The sequence below is a fragment of the Dendrobates tinctorius genome, unplaced genomic scaffold (assembly GCF_039654945.1).
Source record: "Dendrobates tinctorius isolate UK_male_01 unplaced genomic scaffold, ASM3965494v1 ptg000321l, whole genome shotgun sequence".
Classification (NCBI taxonomy): Eukaryota; Metazoa; Chordata; class Amphibia; order Anura; family Dendrobatidae; genus Dendrobates; species Dendrobates tinctorius.
In genome coordinates, this window is record NW_027361988.1 from 847,525 (window position 1) to 870,285 (window position 22,761).

The following is a 22,761-nucleotide window of genomic DNA, read 5'->3' on the forward strand; positions in this document are numbered from 1 at the left end:
TATTAAATAGTCTCCTGATGAGTCGTCTTTGGTGAGGACGATGAAACCCATAGAAATGAGAGGCTTGGAGAGTGAGTGTATACATCACCTCACCCTATGTACTGTACTGAACTGTGGGGTACATGTTTTTTCTATTAGTCACCTATTGACTAACCTTCAGGGGATGAATTATGGGTATAGTTTTATATTTGGAATTAATAAAACTTAGTTTTATCCTTTTGTCAGCAAACATGAGGAATGACAGGAGACAACCCATTTAAGAAGATTCAATTTTGGCTAAAACTATTCCAACATTATGAACATAAAAAAGGCTTCTCCCCTATGTGACATCTCTGATGTTTATTAACAGTTGATTTCCAAGTAAAACATTTCCCACATTAAGAAAGTGAAAAAGGTTTCTCCTCTGTGTGACTGCTCTGATGGCGATCAAGAAGCGCTTTCTGGTAAAAATATTTCCCACATTAACAGGAAAAAGGCTTCTCCCCTGTGTGAGTTCCATGGTGATTAACCAATTGTGATTTTCGGATAAAACATTTCCCACATTCTGAACATGAATATGGCTTCTCTCCTGTGTGGGTTTTTTGGTGCTTAACACAATCTGATTTATTGTTAAAACATTTCCCACATTCTGAACAGGAAAAAGGCTTCTCCCCTGTGTGAATTCTCTCATGCGTAACAAGACTTGAATTCTGAGTAAAACATTTCCCACATTCTGAACATGAATATGGCTTCTCTGCTGTGTGGGTTTTTTGGTGTGCATCAAGATTCCCTTTCTGGTTAAAACATTTCCCACATTCTGAACAGGAAAAAGGCTTCTCCCCTGTGTGAATTCTCTCATGCGTAACAAGACTTGAATTCTGAGTAAAACATTTCCCACATTCTGAACATGAAAAAGGCTTCTCTCCTTTGTGAGTTCTTTGGTGTTCATCAAGATTCCCTTTCTGGTTAAAACATTTCCCACATTCTGAACAGGAAAAAGGCTTCTCCCCTGTGTGAGTTCTATGGTGTCTAATAAAAGTCCCTTTGTGGTTAAAACATTTCCCACATTGTGAACATGAGAATGGCTTCTTTGCTTTAGGAGCAGTTTGTTTTTTAATGCCTCTTTTGCGACTTTGATTTTCCTTAGTAGTCAGTAATGAATCAGAAGATGGGACCTGTTTCATAGGATCAGATGACAGATCTTTGCTGTGAATGGATGATGATATATCTGGAGTAATGGCATTCACTTCATCTGTCAACAGAAAAACAGATAAGGCAGGTTGCAGTTAATGCAAAAGTTAGGGTTACTGTTAGGCCAAAGTAAGTGTTATTGTTAGGGTTACTGTTAGGCTAAAGTTAGACTAAAGTTAGGGTTACTGTTAGGGTTAAATGGTTAAAATGGTCCATCAGTATTATAGTGCAGAGGAGGCTTATGCACTTTTATGTTCTGACAGTGAAGAAAGTGCAGTGTCAGATGGCGATGTGGATTTTGAGGGCTTTAGTAGCAGCTCAGAAATGAGCATTGATTCTGATCCATCCTCACACACAGGGACCAGTACAACAAGAAGGACAAATAGCGCTTCTGGAGAAATGTCTCCAACTAAGGGAATGCCAAGTACTAGCGCTGTCCCTAGTGCTCTTGAATTGGAGCACACCAATGACAAATTACACAACTTTTGGGGTCCAATTTCTCCTGTTACCCTTTGGAAAAAAAAAACGGAGGGCGAAAAGATCATTTTTTGTGGAAAAAAAAAGACTTTTTATTTTCACGGCTCTACGTAATTAACTTCTAAGAAGCCCTTGGAAGCTCAAAACGCCCATCACACATTTCCTTGGGGGGGGGGGGTCTAGTTTCCAAAATGGGGTCACTTGTTGTGGGTTTCCACTGTTTAGGCACATCAGGGGCTCTCCAAACATGACATGGCAACCACTAATTATTCCAGCATATTTTACATTCAAAAAGTTAAATATCGCTCCTTCCCTTCTCAACCCTGCCGTGTGTGCCCAAACAGTAGATTTCCCCCACATATGGGGTATCATCGGCATGCTCAGGAGAAATTGCAAAACAAAATGTATAATCCATTTTCTCCTGTTACCCTTGCGAAAGTAAAAAAAATTAGGTCTAAAGGAAATTTCTTGTTATAGAAATGTTTATTTTTTCCTTCCACATTCCATTCATTCCTGTGAAGCACCTGAAGGGTTAATAACCTTCTTGAATGTGGTTTTGAGCACCTTGAGGGGTGCAGTTTTTAGAATGGTGACACTTTTGGGTATTTTCTGTCATATTGACCCCCCAAACTCACTTCAAATGTGAGGTGGTCCCTAAAAAAATGGTTTTGTAAATTTTGTTGTAAAAATGAGAAATCGCTGGTCAACTTTTGACTCTTATAACTTCCTAACAAAAAAAAAAATTGTTTCCAAAATTGTGCTGATGGTAGGCATGTGGGAAATGTTAATTTATTAACTATTTTGTGCGATATGACTCTCTGATTTAAGAGCATTAAAAAAAAGTGAACATTGCAAAATTTTCAACATTTGTGAAATTTCCTTTTTTTAACAAATAAACGCAAGTCATATTACATAAATGTTACCACTACCATAAAGTACAATATGTCACAAGAAAACATTCTCACAATCACCAGGATTCGTTGAAGCATTTTAGAGTTATGACCTCATAGAGTGACACTGGTCAGAGCTGAAAAAATTGGTCACAAAGGCAAAAACAGGCTCTGGCGTGAAAGGGTTAATATTTTGTTGCACAACCTTTTGAGGCAATCACTGCAATCAAACGATTCCTGTAACTGTCAATGAGACTTATGTGGTGCTCTGATTACATGTTCATCTGTATTGGCTTATGACAGGTCGCTGATCCCTCACTGACCTGCCCCCCATTATTACATAACGCATATAATAGCATTGATATTATTGGTGATAATGCCTATAATATTGTGGCTATTGGGAGGCTTAGAAAAAAATTACATCCAGCAAATTGTCACCGGCGATGGCGGCGCCTGCGTAGTAGCGTCTATAAGAGACTACACTCATCACTGTCCCCAATCTCCTCTTTTTCCTGTACTGATCTGGCTGTTCATCACTACAACGACACTCTTAGAAGCACCCTTGACCAAGTAGCTCCCCTCACCCTCAGAACCTCCAAACACAGAGTAAAACAACCCTGGCTCACATCACAAACTCAACTTCTCCAGCGATGCTCTAGGAGTGCTGAACGCCTATGGAGAAAAACCTGCACACCAGAAGACTTCATCCACTTCAAATTTATGTTAAGAACCTATAACGCTGCCCTTCACCTCGCCAAACAGAACTACTTCACCACCCTGATCTCCTCACTAGCCAACAACCCCAAGAAACTTTTTGACACCTTTCACTCCCTCCTCAGGTCAAAAGCACAAGCCCCTATCACAGACATTTGTGCTGATGACCTGGCCTCCCACTTTACAGAAAAAATAGATAATATCCGTCAGGAAATCTGCACCCAACCACCAAGTGCTGTGATTCCCATGGCTCACTTTCCACATTTGAGCCCATCACAGAAGAAGTCTCCAGACTCCTGTCTTCTTCTCGTCCGACTACATGCACGACCGACCCCATTCCCTCACATCTCCTCCAGTCTCTCTCTCCAGTCATCACAACTCACCTAACTACAATCTTTAACCTCTCCTCGGGCATTTTCCCATCCTCCTTCAAACAAGCCATCGTTACTCCATTACTAAAGAAACCCGCTCTCAACCCATCCTGCACTAACTACAGACCAGTCTGCAATCTCCCCTTCATCTCTAAACTTTTGCAGCGCCTAGTCTACTCCCGGCTTACCCATTACCTTTCCATTCACTTCCTCCTAGACTCTTCACAGTCCGGCTTCCGCCCCTACATTTGACTTAAACTGCACTCAAAATGACCAATGACCTTCTGACAGCAAAACGTAATGGTCACCACTCTCTGCTCATTCTTCTCGACCTTTCTGCATCTTTCGACACTGCTGACCACCGTCTCCTACTCTCTAGGCTCCAATCACTGGGCATTAAGGACACTGCTCTCTCCTCGTTCTCTTCCTATCTTTCCGACTGCTCCTTCAGAGTTTTGTTCTCTGGCTCCACGTCATCTCCTCTTCCTCTCAATGTCGGGGTACCTCAGGGCTCAGTCCTTGGCCCTCTTCTCTCGCTACACCGCCCCAATTGGACAAACCATCAGATTTGTCTTTCAGTAACATCTTTATGCTGATGACACACACAATTATACATGTCATCCCCCCACCTTAGCCCCGCTGTACTACAGAACGCCAGTGACTGTTTGTCCGCAGTCTCCAACATCATGTCCGCTCTCTATCTGAAACTCAACCTCTCAAAAACTGAAATTCTTCTACTCCTGCCGTCTACTAACCTCCCTAAATCTGACATTTCCCTCTCGTGGGTGGCACCATAATAACGCCACGGCAGCAGGCGCGCTGTCTGGGTGTTATGTTTGACACCAATCTCTCCTTCACATCCCATATACAATCTCATGCCCGCTATTGCCGCTTACACCTAAAGAACATCTCTAGAATCTGCCTTATCACCATGGAAACAACAAAAACCCTCACTGTAGCATTGATCCACTCCCGCCTGGATTATGGGCAGCATGGTGGCTCAGTGGATAGCACTGCAGCCTTGCAGCGCTGTAGTCCTGGGTTCGAATCCCACCAAGGACAACATCTGCAAGGAGTTTCTATGTTCTCCCCGTGTTTGCGTGGGTTTCCTCCAGGTACTCCGGTTTCCTCCCACATTCCAAAGATAGGGAATTTAGATTGTGAGCCCCATTGGGGACAGTGATGATAATGTGTGCAAACTGGAATATGTTAGCGCTATATAAAAAATAAAGATTATTATTACTGCAATGCTCTATTAATTGGCCTCTCCGTTACTCCACTATCCCCTCTCCAGTCCATCCTTAATTCAGCAGCCAGGGTCATCCATCTGGCTAATCGGTACTCGGACACGTCCGCTCTTTGCCAATCCTTACACTGGCTGCCCATTCATTATAGGATCCAATTCAAAGTACTTGTTCTCACCCACAAAGCTCTCCACAGTGCAGCACCCCCCTACATCTCCTCCCTCATTTCTGTCTATCGGCCTGACTGTTGCGCTCTGCAAACGACTTTCGACTAGCATCTGCACTAATCAGTACCTCCCACTCCTGACTCCAAGACTTCTCCCGCGCTGCGCCAATCTTTTGGAATGCTCTACCCCAAGAAATGACTATCCACAATTTGCATAGTCTCAGGCGTTCCTTTAAAACACATTTTTTCAGAGCGGCCTATCACGTTCACTAATCAAAGTCATTGTATGTGTAAGTGTGCGTGTGTATCTATCTCCATCTATCCCTCACTCCCTCAAGATGGCTGGACCATCATTGTAAATACACACCTGTACTCTGTATCTCCCCCACCTCATTGTAGATTGTAAGCTCTCACCAGCAGGGTCGGCTTATTTTGCTTTAATTATTGTATTGTTAACATTACTTATGACTTGTGTTTTGAAACTGTTAAACTGTAAAGCGCTGAGGAATATGCTGGCGCTATATAAGGATTATTATTATATAAAAATGGGGGGCAGGTCAGTGAGGGATCAGTGACCTGTCATAAGCCAATACAGATGAATATGTAATCAGAGCACCACATAAAGGCCCGCCCACAGCCCCACCCACAGGCACGCCCACAGCCCCGCCCCAGAGCACGAGAATCTCATTAACTGAAAGCTACAAATAGAGATTAAACAGTAAACCAGAGTTGCCCTCATTTATGGTGGATTATTGGAGCTACTATGAATCCTGACCAGAAGATTAGAGATAATAATATTGCTCCCCATTTCAGGAGAGATTGTGCAGTAATCTGAATTCCTTAGGATCAAAAACAATGTAATTTATGATGTGGAGGGAATCCATGACACCAGGGCTGGAGCCAACACATCTCCTGCAGGCGGGAATAAATGTATATTACAGCCCTCAGCCACGCACAGCTTAGAGATCTATCATGGCACAGGTGGAATGTTTGTCCTGTAGTTTATCACAATCCTCCTGAAGTTAGTTGGTTTTAATACAAATTGAAAAGTCAGGATAAAGGGAAACTCTGCTGTTACTGGACAGAAATTCACACTTGGCCTCACTGCACATTTACTGTTGTCGCTCATAAAAGGGAAGTTTGGTCAGAAAGACTGGACCTTGTCTTGTAGGGACCATGAGACATTCAGCAGCACAGAAGGGAGAGAAGATTCGTCCGATAAGATCTCAGGGATCTAGGAAGCCAACAGCATCATTACCCTCCGCTTTCTCTTACAGGCCCAGCATAAGATTTTTCTACAAGTGATTTTCTATCTTGTCAGCACATTCTACGTACGCTGTCATTTGGCTTTATAGTTACAGATCTGGGCAGGTAATGGTCAGCGTCTCCTAATGTGAAGAAGAGAATGGATAATGAAATCAATTATTAAACCTTATATAAGTCAGTTCAGATATGGTATACCAAGATGGCGTCTGTGTCTTCAGACAACATCCTGGAAGGAATCCTTGGAATGCAGAAGCTGAGATACTGGATACCATATATGGAAGTGAAGTTGAAATGGACCTATCATAGACTGACACTGGCTACTCAGGAGATTGTGTGACACCCATTTCCTGTCACTTTGTCATAAGAATAAACTTCAGTTGTGTGCAAGCCTTTGCTGAGAAAGGAGTAGACATCTAACTCTGTGTTCGGTGTGACTCTTGAAGTGTGCACTCGGCCTATATTGGGTCAGGTACAAGCAATCATATAGATCTCGCTTTAAGGGATCACCCTCACACTAATCCCAGGAGTTATGTGGATCCTCCAGGTTGTAAGTTCTATAGAAAAGGGCTTTCAATGCCCAAAGTCATTTGAACAGTTTTGGGTGGAGGAGAATGTTGAGGTCTAGAGGCAAAATGGTGATCATGGTAATACGGCCGGACTACACCACCGATAAAGCAGCGACAGCCGGTGACTGAGAGGAATCTGTGACTTCTCTGCATTCAGTGGTTACCACTCACCTGGGTAGTCATATGTGGGAATCTCCTCTTTACACCGCTCATCATCTCTCACATGTGTCTCTGTAGTATTAATATGGGTCAGATCTTCACCCTGAAACAAATATTGTAAAAGTCACAGACAGATGGAGACGTCCCATCTATGATCAGCTCTAATCCTGCCATCTCCACCGCTCTCATTACACAAGTATAAAACATATAATACTGGTGGATAAAACAAGACTGAGCACAAGACCTTCACAGCCGTCTACACATCATAGGGGAGATCTCCTGACACCTTCTCTCCATCTACCTGATGATCCTGAGGAGCACTGGGATCTTCTTGGTTACAGTCCTGTGGAAGACGAGGACGGGGACATCTCTCTGGTGTTGTCCTCTTACTGGATAGATCTGGAGGAAACACATACAGGGACTGAATTCATTCTCTACATACAGATAATTATAGGCCGTGTGTATTTAGTCCTGTCTATTACCTGGAGATGTGAGGGGCTGGGGAACCTCCATTATGACGTTCTTGTACAGATCGCTGTGTTCTTCTAAATACTCCCACTCCTCCATGGAGAAATAGACAGAGACATCCTGACACCTTATAGGAACCTGACACATACAATGATATACCGTCATCCCCCGATCCCTTCATAGCGTTACTGTATAATGTCCCAGCATTCCCAGCAGTGTCACCTCTCCAGTCAGCAGCTCAGTCATCTTGTAGATGAGTTCTAGGATCTTCTGGTCATTGATGTCCTCATGGATCAGGGGGTGAGGTGGAGGCCCCGTGATTGGGCTCAGGGGTCTTCCCCATCCCTCAGACACAGGGTCCGGACAGCGATCACTAGAGGTCTTCTTCACCACTGTGTAATCCTGGTTATGGAGGACACATTAATAAATCTCACTCCAGACATTTCCAGAGTCCTCACCTCTCCAGTTCTGTCCATCTGTTATTCCCATAGATAAGAATGATGTAATGTGACATCATCAGAATCTCTCACCTCTCCAGTGAGACGGAAGAGGATCTCTAGGGTGAGGTGTAATATCCTCTCCGCCATCTTGTCTCTGTCCATATCCGTCCTTGATGGGTAAATCAGGAAAATTCTCTTTTGTAGATCTTCACTGAGAGGATCCGATATTGTAGAGACCTGAATGAGAAGATGATCCGATGTAACATCATAAGAATCCTGTGTAATAATACAATTACTGGAGATAATAAGGGAAACATATGAGATTTATTATTTTACAGGGTTTAGTTTTCTTCCCTGACATCTACTAATAAAACCTATATATTTAGGCCACAGACAACAAGCAGTTTCCACCTCGGAGTCGGCAGCTGAACATGTTCCTCATAGACTCATCTTCCATAACGCTAATTCTCGTCTCATTACCGGCACTGGAATCGGCATTAGCAATACTGCAGGAGATATTCATTACACGCGACATGAGAAATAACTCCTTCATGATGGGGACGACATCTTCATCTCCTATTACGGCTCTAGAGACAGATTTGACCAGAGTCGGTCACTGCCTCCATCCCCACCGGCCGTCTATATGAAGGTTTCCCGTCTTCCCCGCACTGGAATCTTCTATCACGTTAGATCTCAGCTCTGAGTCACACACAGAAGTTTGAGGCTTTTCGAAAAGATTTTTTGTTTACACAATCAACGCGGACAGAAATGATCTGATCCCAAAGTCTCCATGTACAGTGATTTATGGGGATTATTTCTGGCCTTAGGCTTTCCTATATTACAAGAAAAACACCAGAAAAAGCCGATATTAAAACGTTTCTAATGAAAAATTGGCTCCAACAATTCTTGTAAAAAGAAAAACAAAGCAGAAGACACATTTTACTATTTTTTAACAAGTGAAACATTTTTTTTTTTTACAAATTAATTCTTTTTGGAACCATAACATATATGAACACCGCAGGGACGGCACAGGAGCGGCTGCAACAAAAACCATGGCAGTTTAAAGGGAAGATGCCATCAAAGCCGCATGTGGCATTGGCGTGCGTTCCACATGCCGCATGTGGCCTTGGCGTGCGTTCCACATGCCGCATGTGGCATTGGCGTGCGTTTTTTAAATATTAATAATCCGTTAATTTTGTATAAGACTCAGTTCTGTACATTGCTTTAGCTGACACGACATAGGCTATTTTTGTAAGTTTGGCTCATGGTACAGGACAACTCCATATATACCTGGATCACGTGCTTTAGGAGACGTATATAATTCATGGCTCACTCTAGAGGTCGCTCGCTCCTTCCCTCACCAACATGAGACACAGACGCAAGATGTCATCTCTGCACGGACATAACTGAACAGCTGGTATGTTAATCCAACTCACATCCAGAGAAGCTACGCACTACAGGACACATGTCTTTTCAGAGTTCCAGGAAAGAAGGTTACAAGCTTAGCTATGAACTAATGGACAATCTCTCTTTCTCCTATTTTTATGTTTTTCTGTAATAATCTTTTCTTTGATGGAAGAAACCAAATAAACCACTACATTTTTATCTGGTAACTAGTCCTGAGTATTTTACAAGACTCACATTATTTTACATTGGAGAGCTAGCCACATCTGAATTTTTGTATTTTTTTTGCGGATTTCCCTCAACTTGCCCAAAAGGGGGATTGAACTTTGCTAACGTCAGTCATATGTGCAAGTTATCAGGAACTCCACTACTCACAAGAATCAGACAGAACCTAGAAGTGAGGACTAAGAATTGCCAGATAGATTGAGAAGTACTACAAGTGCCAAAGTGCCAGGCGTGCTGAAGCCAGACGTGTGAAGACAAGAGCCCAGCGTTGTCCATCAAAGGAACAAGCTGAGACATTTCAAGGTAAGAGAAATAAAATGGATGTCATTAATTCTTATGCTAAGCAGAGTAAATTGAAATTTAAGTCTGTAGACAAGTCTAATCCAGAAGTATTATGGCTTAGCTTATATGCAGAGTGTGAACTGGAGAATCAGAAGTTAGATTCTAAGTTTTTCAATAGAGAAAGAGAGAGATTAAAAAATATTCTACAGATGGTAGATATATTTCATAGATCTGTGTCAGAGAAATCCAAAAATGATTGTGTAAAGGAAAATAGTGATGTTCCCGAGATACATTGTAATGTGGAAAAGCAGTTACAAGATGAAAGGCAAATAGTAGCAGCAGCCATTGAAGGTGACCTTGCAGACGTGGAACAAGATGGAGAAGTAGGAGGAGACTTCAGAATTGACGTAGAGGACGTTCAAGGGAAAGACGGACCACTAAAAATAGACGACTCACAGGCCCAACTCCGAAGTAAAGTAAGGAAAAGTTTGCTAAAAATATGGAAAATCATTCCTGCATATGATAACAAAATCCATGTTTGTAGAAACTCTGAGGTTTTTGAAAGCTGTGTTGACAAATTTGATTTATCTAACGAGGAGAAGAATCAGTTGTCCAAAATGTGGATCCCTGTAACCTTTGCTAGGAGATTGACTTTAAAGTTATCTGGTGAAACACATGAGAACTTAAATGATAAAGACAGATTACAAAGTCTAATTTTTTGTTCATCAAATGAAAATCATCCAGATATTGATATTCTTCAAAAATTAAGGATTGGTCGGAAGGAATGTACTTTCACGTTTATGTCTATATATGAACGTCTGTACAAAATGCTGAGTGAGAATGTCAAAACACCGTCCCTCATAAGGAGTTTTGTAAGCAAATTTTGGTTTTTAAATCCTGCATCTCGTGTTATTGCGTCACAAAAAGATTCATTGTTTGAATGTGCACAATCCCTTGATTTTGTCAGAAGACACGAGAATCGTGAAAGGAAAGTAAATAGTGCTAATTTTGTGAAGACAGGCAGAGTAAAATCTTATCAGAAGCCTGTATTAGCAAAGCCTTCTAAAATGAGTTTTCCCCAAAATCAAATTTATGAAGAACGAAGAAAATCACGTTTGTTATAAGCCTTATGGAATGATGCAAAGGATCACCGAAAAGACACAGATTAAATTAAGAAAAATGATGAGTTTTGATCTTCTTTCTGTAAAAAAGATGGCCGAATGTGACAGACAGAAGCAGGTGGTGAGTGACATCATTGACTTTGAGCTGAAGGGTCCATCGGAGCAGCTCAGAAAATCTGTTAACTTCAAAGTAGCAAGAATATTTAAAGACATCTTTTACAGGGAAAGAGTGGGTGTAGGAATTGGCTAGAAAAAGTAATTATATATATATTGTGCAAAAGAATTATACAATTAGTTATATGTAATTATTTTATAGAGTATAATCCTGTAGTTCTATAGTTTTGTATATACATATTCATACAGTATAGAGTGTTTGTAGGAGTAGAGATTGTAGAACTGTATTTTTTAGTGAAAATTAAAATCTACATCAGTAATAATATTTAGAATTATGAATATGATATTAACCTTCTCTTTTATTTTTCCTTAGAATTTTCATTTCAAAGCAGGACTTAATCGGAAAAATTCTCTTACAAGGATTTATGCCTTTATTTACACAGGAAGTTGCAATAATTGCATGATTTTATATTTAACACTTAAAAGGAAATAACTAACTGCATTTTAAAATGTGTTCTGTGTGTGTTCCTTTACTGCATGACTTGAGAAGAAGAAAGAGAAGAAATTCGAAGTGCACCTGAAGAAACAGAGGAATGGAGACATGTGACCCAGAGAAGCAGGAGGATCAGGAGGCAGTCAGCACCCATACTGCTCAGAAACCAGTACCAGGCTCTCACGCAGGAAAACGATGAAGAAATACATCAGGATAAGACTTTGCCCACAAACAGCAACCTTGTACGCCTTCAGAGTCCTCCTGGATGGAGAAAGAAAAATGTTGTGAAGAAGAAACGGAGAGTGGTGGTCATGGGGGATTCCCTGTTGAGAGGAACAGAGGCCGCTATCTGCAGACCGGATATAACTTCAAGAGAAATGTGCTGTCTTCCAGGTGCAAAAATTAAAGATGTGTCTGACAGGATATCAGGACTCTTCAGACCTACAGATGACTACCCATTCCTGCTACTACATGTGGGGACAAATGACACCGCAAGAAACGACCTGGAAACCATCTGCAGACACTTTGAAGACTTAGGCAAGAAAGTGAAAGAACTGGGAGCGCAGGTGGTCTTCTCTTCCATCCTCCCAGTGGATGGCCATGGAACAAGGAGGTGGAATAAGATTCTACAGGTGAACAACTGGCTACGTCGATGGTGCCGTCAGCAACGATTTGGATTTCTGGATCACGGAGTGAACTACTTATACGATGGACTACTTGCTAGAGATGGGGTGCACCTTACGAAGACTGGAAAACATGTATTTGGAAGTCGCCTTGCTACACTTGTAAGGAGAGCTTTATACTAGAACAACATGGGAAGGGAAGCAAAAGACCAGAAAAAGCCATACACCTGACAAATGCTATTGAGAACTCTGCTATTAGAAGTGGAAAGGAAGAACAAAGACGAAAGAATCTAATTAATAAAAATATTGGAGAAAGAGAAACCAATCACAAACTAAAATGCTTCTATACTAATGCACAAAGCATGGGCAACAAACAAGGAGAATTGGAACTACTAACACAGGAAAAGAAATATGATGTCATTGGAATCACTGAAACTTGGTGGGACAATACACATGATTGGAATACAAGACTAGAAGGATACAACTTATTTGTAAGAAACAGACTTGATAAACGAGGAGGTGTCGCATTGTATGTTAGAAACACGTATATCTGCACAGAGATTGAAGCTTCAGAGACTGGGAGTTCTGTGGAAACTGTTTGGGTAAGAATACAAGGACAGAACAATGGAAAGGACACCATTGTAGGCATTTACTACAGGCCGCCTGTGCAAGCTGAAGATATGGATGAACTCTTTATGCATCAAATGGCCAAGTTCTCCAAAAAATATGACATAGTTGTCATGGGAGATTTCAACTCTCCAGACATTTGTTGGGAATCTCTCTCAGGCAAAATTAACAGGTCAAGGAAATTCTTATCCTCTCTTGCTGACAACTTTATCTTCCAAAAGGTAGGGGAGAAAACAAGGGGAACTGCTACCTTGGATCTAATCCTTATAAACAGGAAGGAAATGGTTGAGGAGGTAAAAGTGGCTGGGACCCTAGGAGGTAGTGACCATGCTATTTTAGAATTTTGGATAACTAGAGGCGGAAGACCTGTGAAGACTCAGACGTCAAGGTTAGATTTCAGAAAGGCAGATTTTAAGGGATTCAGAAAGAGAATTGGAGGGATCCAATGGCTGGATATCCTAAAAGACAAAAATGTCCAGGAGGGATGGGAAATCTTGAAAAATGAAATTCTCAAAGCACAGTTGTTAACAATTCCGAAAAGAGGGAAGAATAGGAAGCATTTAAGGAAACCAGGATGGATGAACACAGAACTTAAGCACATGCTAAAAAGGAAGAAAAAAATGTTTATAAAATGGAAAGAGGGAGGCATATCTAAAGAAGAATATAATGCTGTCTGCAGAACCTGCAGGGCACAAATCAGATTATCTAAAGCTGAAAATGAATTGAGGCTTGCAAGAGATGTCAAAAACAATAATAAAGGATTTTGGGGATATGTCAAAAGTAAAAGAAAAGTCAAAGATGCTATAGGATTTTTACAGGATGAAAATGATGAAATGGTAAGACAGGATGTTGAGAAGGCTGAACTTTTAAATTCCTATTTTGCATCTGCTTTCTCTCAGAAAGGAAATGTAACATCAACTGTTATTCACTGTCCTATTAAGGGAATAGAAGAATCCAGGATATCTATAAACAGAAAGATAGTGAGGAAACACTTAGCTAACCTAAATGAATTCAAGTCTCCAGGTCCAGATGAATTACACCCCAGAGTACTGAAGGAGATAGCAGAAGAAATTTTTGAACCCCTCTCCATAATCTTTGAAAATTCTTGGAGAACAGGAGAAGTGCCAGAAGACTGGAGAAGAGCAAATGTTGCTCCTATCTTCAAAAAGGGGAAGAAGGTGGACCCAGGCAACTATAGGCCGGTGAGTCTGACTTCTATACCAGGAAAGATCTTTGAACAAATTATTAAACAACATGCATGTCAATACCTGGATAAGAATGAAGTGATTAAACAGAGTCAGCATGGGTTTGTAACTAATAAGTCATGTCAGACTAACTTAATTTCCTTCTATGACGGTATCACTGATTGGGTGGATCAAGGAAATGCTGTAGATATAGTATATCTTGACTTCAGCAAAGCATTTGACAAAGTCTCTCATACAATCCTTATTGAAAAAATGACTAAGTATGGAATGGACAAGGCAACTGTTAGGTGGATTCATAACTGGCTTAGTGATCGGACCCAAAAAGTGGTCGTAAATGGCTGCACATCCAGTTGGAAGAATGTCTCAAGTGGGGTACCACAGGGCTCTGTCCTGGGCCCTGTATTGTTCAACATCTTTATCAACGATTTAGATGAAGGAATTGAGGGTAAACTGATTAAATTTGCTGATGACACAAAGCTAGGAGGGATAGCTAATACTAGAGAAGAGAGAGAGAGGATTCAAAAAGATTTAAATAAACTGGAGAAGTGGGCAGCAACTAACAGAATGGTTTTTAACAGGGAGAAATGCAAAGTACTACATCTGGGCAATAAAAATGAAAAAAGCATATATAGAATGGGAGGAATAGGGCTAAGTGACAGCACATGTGAAAAAGACTTGGGTATACTAATAGATCACAGACTGAATATGAGTCAACAGTGTGATGCAGCAGCAAAAAAGGCAAATGCAATTCTAGGATGTATTAACAGAAGCATACAGTCTAGATCACGTGAAGTCATTATTTCCCTCTACTCCTCTTTGGTCAGACCTCATCTGGAATATTGTGTCCAGTTTTGGGCACCACATTTTAAAAAAGACATCAACAAACTGGAGCAAGTTCAGAAAAGAGCGACCAGAATGGTGACCGGTCTGCAAACCCTGTCTTATGAGGAAAGGTTGCAGGATTTGGGAATGTTTAGTTTGCAAAAGAGAAGACTGAGAGGAGACTTAATAGCTGTCTACAAATATCTAAAGGGCTGTCACATTGTAGAAGGATCAACTTTATTCTTATTTGCACAAGGAAAGACTAGAAGCAATGGGATGAAACTGAATGGGAGGAGACACAGATTAGATATTAGAAAAAACTTTTTGACAGTTAGAGTGATCAATGAGTGGAACAGGCTGCCACGAGAAGTGGTGAGTTCTCCTTCAATGGAAGTCTTCAAACAGAGGCTGGACAGACATCTGACTGGGATGATTTAGCGAATCCTGCTTTGAGCAGGGGGTTGGACCAGATGGCCCAGGAGGTCCCTTCCAACTCTACGATTCTATGATTCTATGAATGACTACCACAGTATATGAAATTTGAACCTTGTTCTAATAATAAGTATACCAGTATACTATGTCCCTGTTCTTTAGGAAAATAATTTTTAAGGAGGGTCTCAACTTTTGCAAACCAATGGAATTTTTTTCCATGCTTAAGCCTAAGTGCACACGTACCGGAACTCTCGCGGAAATTACCGCGAGAATTCCGGAATTCCATTCCGCGGGAAAGTCGCATTTTAAATTCCCGTGATTTTCCCGCGGAAAAACTAGCATTTTGCAAGCGTAATTAGCTTGCAAAACGCTAGCGTTTTCCAAGCGATCTGTAGCATCGCTTGGAGAACTGATTGACAGGTTGGTCACACTCGTCAAACATAGTGTTTGACGAGTGTGACCAACTTTTTACTACTGAGGCCGCCTATGCAGCATCAGTAGTAAAAGATAGAATGTTAAAAAAAATAAAAAATGGTGTTATTCTCACCTTCCGTCTTCCCGCGCAGCCGTTCCCAGTAATCCTTTGCGAAAATGCCCGCGATGACGTCCGTTCTCGCGGGATTGCGAAGTCTCGCGGTCATTCGCGCGATGTCATCGCGAATTACCGCGAGACTTCGCGATCCCGCGAGAACGGACGCCATCGCGGGCATTTTCGCAAAGGATTACTGGGAACGGAAGCGTGGAGAGAGGCGGGAATGCTGTGCGGGACGCCGGAAGGTAAGAATAACAATATTTTTTTATTTTAATTCTATTTTTTACAGGGATATGGTACCCAAAGCCCGGAGGACAGTCTCATCTCCTCCGGACCGTGGGTACCATCCGCAATTGCTCTGCTTACTTTTCGCATGGTGTGCACAGCCACTTGCGGGAAGTAAGCGGAACAATGCATTCCTATGGGTGCGGGATCGCTGCGATTCCGCAAAATTAATGAGCATGCTGCGGTTTTTACCGCGAAGCGATTCCGCCGCGGTAAAAACCGCAGCATTAGCACAGCATTGCGGAATCCCATAGGAATGCATGGGATGCTTATTTTTCGCGGCAAAATCGCGCGGTTAAAACCGCCGCGGAAACGCGAAAAAAACGCCACGTGTGAACTCAGCCTAAATGTCAAGTATAGCTATACAATATATTTTTATATCATTTGTATTTGGGGAATATTCAAAGAAATATTAAGACTAAATTTAAATAGTTTACAATGCATTGATAATTAGGATAATTTGGGTTAAAATACGTGTATTCATCACAACTCTGTATGTGGGATAATATGTGACACAGTCTGAGTGACAGTGACTGAGTGTAGGAGCAGCTGCTGAGCGAGTAATGTGATACGTTTGGTGTGTGTGAGGCCTCAGGATTCTGAATGCATTAAAAAAAAAACAAAAAAAAACAAAAAACCTGTCTTTAGGAGAAATATGCAGATCAGTTAAATTACTAGAATATTAAGATATAATGAAATATTATCTACACAACATATATTTCTATAGTAATTTCTTGATTTAGTTAATTGTGATAAGCGCTAAGTGCAATCGCACATCAAAATGGTTTATGAAGAAAATCTACATTTAAATTAATTTTTCCAAAGGATAATTTTATAATATTCAAATTAGTTTTAATGGTTACACATCTTCAGACAAATAATGGTATAAGCAAGTATAATATTTACACAATTTATAAATTAATTATTTTTAATTTTGGTTTTGATAAATGAATTATTTCATAAAACAATATTTTTCGGTATTAATGGGGAAAAAGTGTTTTTGATCCTGACTACATCATCACATTTGATTAATACCTCTTCTTCACACATTTTAATAAAAAAGAAATATTAATAAGGTACAATGGTATAAGTATTGGGTATAATAACATTGAGTATTATAAAGAGTCATTTCTGAGGAGTATTACATGCAAAGTTGCATAATTTGAATGTTTTGGTAATACAAGTTTATGACAATTATGAAATAATCCAGATCATGGAAATATTAAGGGTATATATTACTGAGGACATAACTACTCTGCATCAACATAAAGGCCTTATTTTTATTCTCATTTTTAATTTAATTTTTTATTCTATTTTTTATTTTAATTCTTACATTTTTATTTTTTCTTTCATCAATAGTAAAGTAATATCTACTATAGAATTTTGCTTCATTAAATATAGCAATGCTACGGTTTCATTACAAAGGAAAATGTTTCAGTTCTGAGTTATATGCAACAATTCTTTTATTCATTCATTCATCCACTCATATATTCTTATTTTGGTTCATGGCTTTACATTCCTACATATTATTAGTATAATAAATATATTCCTTATTAATAAAGATGAAAACACTGGTTACATAAAACACAGTGACACCTATGGGTTGGAAAAGGTAATTACACCTATGACTAGAGTTGAGCGAAACGGGTCGAAAAAATTCAAAAGTCACCGACTTTTGGCAAAGTCGGGTTTCATGAAACGAAACCCGACCCTAGGATGAGGTCGGCCACGAGGTCGGCGACTTACGCGCCAAAGTCGCGTTTCAAAAGTTTGTTTTGCGCTCTTTTTCAGCCAATCAGGATCCACGGACACTGTGGGCAACGTGATGACCTAGGCACGGTTCACCACCATCTTTCAGAAGAGCATGCAAGTGATTGGCTTGCTTTGGTGGGCGTCACAGGGGGTATAAAAGGGCGTGCACGCCGACCGCCATCTTACTTCTGCCGATCTTAGTATAGGGAGAGGTTGCTGCTGATTCTGTAGGGAGAGCGTTAGGCAGGGAAGAAGACAAAAGAACTGCTTCTGCTGCTAGCGATTTGGCCTGCACAACACACAAGTCACTGTGTGTGCAGTGCAAGGGGAGGCTATATTGTGGTGTATCAGTGGTGTTGGTTGTTGGGCTGCCTTCTAAGGCTTCCTGACACGCTGGCATTGCTGTTTACCCACTGCTCCGCAAACTGCTTTTTTAAAAGCAATCCAATCTCCCCTATCCTCTAGTCACTTTTGTCACAGCTGTGCCATCGAGCGTGTCACATAGCGCTCAGATATCAGTGGGCCTCACACAATCCACAAGTGTCCAGTGTCCAAAAGTGTACGCAGAGATTCAAAATTTCCATTATCCTCTCGTCACTTTGGTCACAGGCAGCTGTGCCATCGAGCGTGTCACATAGCGCTCAGATATCAGTGGGCCTCACAAAATCCACAAGTGTCCAGTGTCCAAAAGTGTACGCAGAGATTCAAAATCTCCATTATCCTCTCGTCACTTTGGTCACAGGCAGCTGTGCCATCGAGCGTGTCACATAGCGCTCAGATATCAGTGGGCCTCACACAATCCACAAGTGTCCAGTGTCCAAAAGTATACGCAGAGAATCAAAATCTCCATTATCCTCTCGTCATTTTGGTCACAGGCAGCTGTGCCATCGAGCGTGTCACATAGCGCTCAGATATCAGTGGGCCTCACACAATCCACAAGTGTCCAGTGTCCAAAAGTGTACGCAGAGATTCAAAATCTCCATTATCCTCTCGTCACTTTGGTCACAGGCAGCTGTGCCATCGAGCGTGTCACATAGCGCTCAGATATCAGTGGGCCTCACACAATCTACAAGTGTCCAGTGTCCAAAAGTGTACGCAGAGATTCAAAATCTCCATTATCCTCTCGTCACTTTGGTCACAGGCAGCTGTGCCATCGAGCGTGTCACATAGCGCTCAGATATCAGTGGGCCTCACACAATCCAAAAGTGTCCACTGTCCACAAGTGTGTGCAGAAATTCTAAATCTCCCCTGTCCTATAGACATCTTTTACCTTGTTTTACATTACTATATAGTTTGTTGGATTTTGTCTACATTTCTACCAAAAATGAGGAAGGCTGGTGGAAGAGGCCGTGGAATTGGGCGGGGGTTGGCAGCTGGTAATGATGGTGTTGGTGGTGGATCTGATGGTAGTGGCAAGAGCAAAATAGGACCGAATGCAGGAGGTGCTGACCCTGCGTCATCGTCTGGCTACATAAGGCCACGAACGCTTAGTTTTCTAGGAGTTGGCAAACCGCTTTTAAAGCCAGAGCATCAGGAAAAAGTTTTGTCTTACATTGCTGACTCAGCCTCCAGCTCTATCGCCTCCTCTTCTTCAGTTGTAAAAAGTAAAAGCACTGAGTCGTCATTGGAGGCTCATGTTCATGAACCACACCTTTCCTTGTGTCCTTCACCCCAACCAAGATTGAAGGATGACGCAGGCCATACTACTGATTACTCCATGGAGCTGTTTTCACATACCATGCCTGGATTATCAAGTGAAATGGTGAATTACCCAGGCCAAGATGAATCTGACATGGAGTGCACTGATGCACAGCCGCTGATGGATGATTCTGCTGGTACATTCACTCAGAGCACTACATTGTCCTCGCAGTGTACAGAGCCAGATTTTGACCCTGATGAGACTCAGGTGCCCCTTCCAGCACACTATACCACCATACACGGTGACACAGAGAAAGGTGCACATGACATAGAAGAGGAGGTGATGGATGACCCAGTTGTTGACCCAGATTGGCATCCATTGGGGGAAGAGGGTGCTGCTTCCAATAGCTCAGATGAGGAGCATCCACAGCAGACATCGACATCGCAACAGCTGTTATCTGGCAGGCCCGGAGCACTCCAAAGACAGGTTCCAAACATCAAAAGAGTTGCTGGACAGCTTGTCCAGAGGGTCAAAAGATCACAGCGTGCTAGGCCGCAAAATGTCTGCCAAAGTAGGAAGAGTGCAGTGTGGCACTTTTTTGAACAAAATCCTCATGATCAGGCCAAGGTTATCTGTAAGAAGTGCGCAAAGACCTTTAGCCGAGGGAAAAATCTGAAAAATTTGAATACCAGTTGCTTGCTTAGACATTTAACCAGCATGCACTTGCAAGCGTGGACACAACACCAAACCTCAAGTGCCACATGTGCAACTGATCACAACGAAGGTAGTCAGCAACGCTACATTGTTTCCCCCACTGTAAGCCCACCGGTTAGCACAGCAGCAAATGTTGAGGTGTCGTTGCAAGGCCACAGCAGTCAGGGAATCCCACTGTTATATCAACGAAAGACTGATTCTAGGCCATCAGAAAGAACACCAACTCCATCACCATCATCAACCCTCTCTCAGTCCGCCCTGTCCACCGCTACTTCCACCATATGCAGTTCTCAAGTCCAGCTCACCCTCCCAGACACTATGAGTAGGTCAAGAAAGTACTCAGTCTCTCATCCGCGTACACTGGGTTTGAACGCCCACATTGCCAAACTAATCTCGTTTGAGATGATGCCCTTTCAGTTGGTGGAAAGCACAGCTTTCCGCGAACTCATGGCCTATGCAGTACCACGCTATGACCTACCCAGTCGCCACTTCTCTCGCAAAGCCATCCCAGCCCTCCACCATCATGTGAAAGACCGCATTGTCCATGGACTCAAGCAGTCAGTGAGCGGAAAGGTGCACCTCACAACTGATGCATGGTCCAGTCGGCATGGCCAGGGCCGTTATGTATCCTTCACTGCGCACTGGGTTAATGTGGTGGATGCAGGGTCCACAGGGGACAGCGGTGGTGGGACAGTGCTGCCTAGCCCACGGTATAGGAAACAGTTGGCTGTAGGCGTTCGACCCTCCTCCTCCTCCTCCTCCAGAAGCGAAAGCTTGTCCACAGAGCGCAGTCGTACGAGCACTCCATCTGCAGCTGCCACTGTTGCACACGATGTGTCCCCCTATCGAGCAGCTAGTGGAAAGCGTCAGCAGGCTGTGTTGCAGATGATGTGTTTGGGCGACAGACACACCGCCGAGGTGCTGGCCGAGTACTTGAAGCGACAAACTGAGTCATGGCTGGGCAGTGTACATCTTGAGGCAGGCAAGGTAGTTAGTGATAACGGCCGTAATTTTGTGGCAGCCATAGCCCTTTCAAAACTCAGCCACATACCTTGCTTGGCTCACACATTGAACCTGGTGGTGCAGTGCTTCCTCAAAAATTATCCGGAGTTAACAGCCCTGCTCCAGAAGGTGCGAAGACTGTGCGCGCACATCCGCCGGTCGCCTGTACACTCCGTTCGTATGCAGAAGCTGCAGCGATTGCTCCACCTTCCCAACCACCGCCTCATTATCGACATTGCAACAAGGTGGAACTCCACCCTGCACATGGTGGAGCGGCTGTGCGAGCAGAGGCAGGCCATAATGCATTTGTGGGAGGATACACGGCCAGGCACTTTGAGAGCAGACATGGAGTTGACAGGCGTGCAGTGGTCGAAGCTGAAAGACCTTTGTAAAGTCCTTCAGTGTTTTGAGGAATGCACACGGCTGGTAAGCGCAGACGATGCCATCCTAAGCATGAGCATCCCACTTATGCGTCTGCTCATGCAAACTTTGACGCACCTTAAGGAGCAGGCGTCTGCAGCCAATGTTGATGAGGAGGAAGAGGAGGAGGGAATCCTTGATGACATTCAGCCATTGTCTGCTCAGGGACCTCTCCTGGACGAAGTGGAGGAAGAAGAGGAGGAGGATGATGGGGATGATTACTTAGGGGAGGAGGATGCATCTCGTGGGGCAAGTGAAAATGTTGGCGTGGCAAGGTCTGGTACAGGGTTTGTGCGTGACTGGAGGGATGTGGATTTGCCAGAAAGTGCTCCTCCACCCAGCACTCGCAGTGCATCATTGACACCGGGAACATTGGCCCACATGTCAGATTATGCCTTGCGGATCCTAAAAAGGGACCCCCGCATTGCCAAAATGATGAACGATGACGACTACTGGTTGGCCAGCATCCTGGATCCACGCTATAAAAGCAAATTACAAAACATCATGCCACAGGAGAACCTTGACCTAATATTGGCTAATAAACAAGCATCTCTGGTAAATCGGTTGCTTGAGGCATTCCCAGCACACAGCAGCGGTGATGGTTCTCACACGAGCCGTACGGGCCGGGGGCAGCTTGGCAGAGGTGTTCGTGGTGCACACAGCAGAAGTGGAGTTGGAGACAGGGGTTTCATGACAATGTTGTGGACTGATTTTTCAAATACCGCTCACACAACTGGTAATACTGCATCGATGGAAAGAGACAGGAGACAGCAGTTGTCAACTATGGTTACAAACTACTTTTCCTCCCATATCGATGTTCTCCCACACAGGTCATTCCCCTTTGACTATTGGGCCGCTAAACTGGACACCTGGCCTGAATTGGCCCAATATGCCTTACTGGAGCTCGCTTGCCCAGCTGCAAGTGTGCTATCGGAAAGAGTCTTCAGTGCAGCTGGATCAATCCTTACAGAAAAAAGGACCCGTCTGTCAACCCAAAATGTGGATGATCTAACCTTCATTAAAATGAACCACGCATGGGTTTCCAAGGATTTTGTCCCACCTTCCCCTGATGACACATAGGGTGACAGAAAAATGGCTTGCTTTGGTCCACCTCTTCCTGGTACTTCACCTATTTCGC

The 22,761-nt window shown here is 42.7% G+C and overlaps 1 protein-coding gene across 3 annotated transcripts in view; it reads right to left on the reverse strand.

The window, feature by feature from the left end:
* Positions 1 to 324: 324 nt before the first annotated feature.
* LOC141073979 (gastrula zinc finger protein XlCGF66.1-like) overlaps positions 325 to 22,761 on the reverse strand; it is a 393,515-nt gene continuing 371,078 nt past the window's right edge. For all 3 annotated transcript variants that reach the window (XM_073561511.1, XM_073561509.1, XM_073561510.1), the window contains 6 exons: positions 8,022 to 8,168; positions 7,714 to 7,893; positions 7,506 to 7,629; positions 7,325 to 7,422; positions 7,036 to 7,126; positions 325 to 1,231 (listed from right to left, as the gene is read on the reverse strand). In XM_073561511.1, coding sequence (XP_073417612.1) covers positions 462 to 1,231; positions 7,036 to 7,126; positions 7,325 to 7,422; positions 7,506 to 7,629; positions 7,714 to 7,893; positions 8,022 to 8,093 — 1,335 coding nt within the window. In that variant the 5' untranslated portion in view covers positions 8,094 to 8,168 and the 3' untranslated portion in view covers positions 325 to 461. The remainder of the gene's footprint in view (positions 1,232 to 7,035; positions 7,127 to 7,324; positions 7,423 to 7,505; positions 7,630 to 7,713; positions 7,894 to 8,021; positions 8,169 to 22,761) is intronic.